Source organism: Pteropus alecto, unplaced genomic scaffold (genome assembly GCF_000325575.1).
Source record: "Pteropus alecto unplaced genomic scaffold, ASM32557v1 scaffold312, whole genome shotgun sequence".
Lineage (NCBI taxonomy): Eukaryota > Metazoa > Chordata > Mammalia > Chiroptera > Pteropodidae > Pteropus > Pteropus alecto.
In genome coordinates this window covers 2,556,251-2,559,449 of record NW_006433948.1, presented here as the reverse complement: position 1 = coordinate 2,559,449, position 3,199 = coordinate 2,556,251, and the positions used below count along the sequence as shown (strand labels likewise).

Genomic DNA, 3,199 nt, shown 5'->3' with positions numbered 1-3,199 from the left:
ACCTCGGCACCTGGGCCTCGGCGGGCCGCAGCCAATCAAACGGCCTCATTTGCATAGGCGGCCCCGCCCACTCGCCCGGCCGGGGACTGCGCACTGAGAACACAAAGAAGGGCCCCCCGCGGGGAGGGGGGGCCGCCGCGGTTCCCCAGCGCGAGGGCTCGGCATCCGTTTTTGCCACGCGTTTACGGGTCTTCCGTGGTCCCCCCGATGTGGGGTGGGAAGTGTGGGGGCGTCACAGAGCTTTGGGCCAAAATCTCTCAAGCGGTCGGGTCTCTTCTCTCCGAAGTCCTTCTAACCTAGTGCCCTCCTCCCGTTCCAGGGCACCCGGTTCCGCTTCTTCGCCTCAGAGCCCTCCGCCCCCTTCCTCCCCCTCCCCTTTTTCCAGCCGCCCGGGTCCCTGCACCTCCTCCCGTGGGCTGCTGCCCACTACCGGCCGGCCGCTGCACTGCAGCTCTGGTCCGCGGCTTCTGAGCACAGCCGTGACGGATGCCCGGGTCCGAAAGGGAACCCGGACGGCGAAAGGGACCTGCTCAAGCGGCTTTGATACCTAAGGTGGCAAAAAGCCAACACTTATAACAAATATAAACTCCTCGAATCACTTGTCCCTCCTCCTACCTTCGGGTCTGTACTGGGCTACAATGGTGACCGACTGGCCAGCCCGTTTCAGAGCAGCTGCAGCCTGCTCATGAGTCGCATTCCTCAGGTTGACGCCATTCACCTGTTTAAAGAGAGGAGCTATGAGCCACCCCAAAAGCAACAGAGGCCTCCGGCGTGGCAGCTGGGAGGGGAGATGGGTAGCCCGTCCCCCAGCCTACTGGCATGCCCATCTCAATATCCCATCCTTGCCCCTCAGAGGGGAACCAAGGGATATGACATCTCTGGTGTCACAATTATCTCTATGGGGTCTAAGGGCAACCAGATTTCAGATCCAAGAGGCATTCACTTCCTCCTCAAGGGTAGGTCTTGTGTCAGTGCCTGTCCCCCACTGAGGACATCTATAAAAATATATGTAGGGTTTTCTCCAGCTCTTAGCCCTTCCCCCATCTCAAGAAGCATTCCTTGGAGAAAGCGAGGTCTCCCCTCCTCCCTCCGCCTGGCACGGCTCCCACTCTCCCACCCCGCCTTTGTCTCCTCACCGATAAGATCCGGTCTCCCCTGCGCAGCTCCCCACTCAGGTCGGCTGGGCCTCCTGCCAGGATGAAGGAGACGAAAATGCCTTCCCCATCCTCTCCTCCCACGATGTTGAAACCCAGGCCTGTGGAGCCCTTGTGCAGGATAATCTTGCGTGGCTCTCTGGTGGGGAAGGAGCCGAAGGGTCAGGACGAGTGAGATGTTAACTGTCGCCCCTATGAGGGCCAGCCTGGGCCAGGTCCCACGGCTGCGGAAGGACTCCGGTCCCTACGTATGATGCCCCGTTCCTCCCTTTCTCTCCTGGAACCTGCTTGGCTGCAGTTTTCTGCCAGGTGCCAAGTTTCAGTTCCTCTTCCCTCCCTTATTCCTGAGGGCTTGGAGTCAGCGTCCCAGGGGACAGTCCCCCACGCTCTCGGGTCGACAAACCCCTACCCCGGGCTCTGGGGCCCATGTCTCAGAGCCCACTCACTGGTGCTCTTCCTCTCTAGATTCTCCATCCTGCCAACCTGTGCGACGGCCCCCCCGGGCCACAGCGGGAAGGCCGGTCAGGAGCAGTGGACTCACCCTGGGGTCGATCACGCCCCCGTCCACACGATGCACGTACTTAACTTTCCACAGCCTCCCCTGCCACTCGAAATCCCACCCACCAACTCTGACCCCTCCCACCCTTCCCAACGACATAGTCACCCACCACCACCAGAGGTGATGTGGCAGACAAAGAACTCCCAGGTCCCCAAAGGGGTTTAGGAGCCTAACCGAACACAGGGAACGAACACACGAGAACTTGGACTACAAGTAACCATGGCTAGGAGAGCCCTCTGTCAGTGGTCACAGTGTCAGCAGGTGAGGGCGACAGCGCTCAGGATACCCACGCGCCGGGCCTCCGGCCCACTGTCCCAGCCCTCCGCCCTCCCTCTAAGCATCTTTCATCCGAGGAGCCCCAAGTCCAAGACTGCTGCTTTCTCGCTCGGGGTCTCGGACGCCGGGCACCCCCGCCTCCCCGAGTCCCGGATGCTCTCGCTCCAAGCCTTCCTCTCCTCCTACCTGGCGTCCCCTCCAGGCCGCAGCGAGCGAAGCGGCCAGGCCCACCTCTGTGAAGCCCTCCTCCAGGCCGAGGCCGAGGCCGAGCCCAAGCCCAGGGTCAAGCCGGAGCCTGAGAACTTGTGTGCCCTCTCCATGGCTCCTGCGGCTGTGCCCCGGCTGCCTACCCTTCCGGCCCCACTGCAGCCTCTCAGGCCCCACCCCGTGGCAAACCTGTCCCCCGGAACCCCGGCCTGCCCGACCAGTTCCACAGCCAGAGCGGGGCGGAGCCGGTCCCTATTAGGCCACCCAGCCCACCAGCCTCCCCGCGTCCTGCCAGCCCCACCGGCTGGCCGGCTTTCCTCCGTCATTTGCAATGATTGTGGCAGAGGGCACCCCCGCAGCCCCCCACCTCCCGAGCCCCCTAAGCGCTCCACCCCTCCCTTTCTCGCACTTTCAGATCGGGGCCACACTCTTGACGCTCCCCCTGATGGTAGAACTGGTCCCTGCAGCCACCTCTGTCCCTCCCCGCGGCCCCAAGGGCTGAGCGAGGGCCTCAGACCCCAGACAGGGGCGCAACAAGAACCCTCTCCGCCCTTTACCATACGGCCCTAAACCTGCGGCCAGCCAGAAATGGATTCCTCTCCTCGCCACCCTGAGATCGGATGGAGGGGCGGGGGTCTCACCTGGTGAAGTCGTCCTCAGCCAGCATGTGCCTGGGGATCGGGGAGTAGCGGGCCGGGGGAACCTGAGGAGGAGCCGGGTAGCTGACCTTGCTCTCTACAGCCCCGAGATACCCCAGGCTGGAGTTATGGCTTACGTGGTTATCAGCCAAGGCAGTAAAAGCTGCGATCCAGAAAGCGGAGGACATTTCAGAGACCACTCCACGTGGGCCGCACCCCCCCAAGAACTGTCCCTTACACCCCCTCCTCAGATGCAAAAGAGACCAAGGGGCGCTGGTTCCTCAGGCCTTTCTCCCGGCCCCACGGGGTTCCTACCCTTTCTGAATCTCAAGTCAAAGTCTACAAAGAAAGGCATGACTAATAGT

At 62.4% G+C, this 3,199-nt stretch overlaps 1 protein-coding gene across 1 annotated transcript in view; it reads right to left on the bottom strand.

The window, feature by feature from the left end:
- Nucleotides 1-3,199, bottom strand: part of DLG3 (discs large MAGUK scaffold protein 3) — a 44,489-nt gene that overhangs the window by 35,904 nt on the left and 5,386 nt on the right. Inside the window, exons 7-9 of the mRNA XM_006908525.3 lie at nucleotides 2,838-2,997; nucleotides 1,137-1,293; nucleotides 616-718 (exon numbers count right to left, since the gene is read on the bottom strand). Coding sequence (XP_006908587.1) covers nucleotides 616-718; nucleotides 1,137-1,293; nucleotides 2,838-2,997 — 420 coding nt within the window. The remainder of the gene's footprint in view (nucleotides 1-615; nucleotides 719-1,136; nucleotides 1,294-2,837; nucleotides 2,998-3,199) is intronic.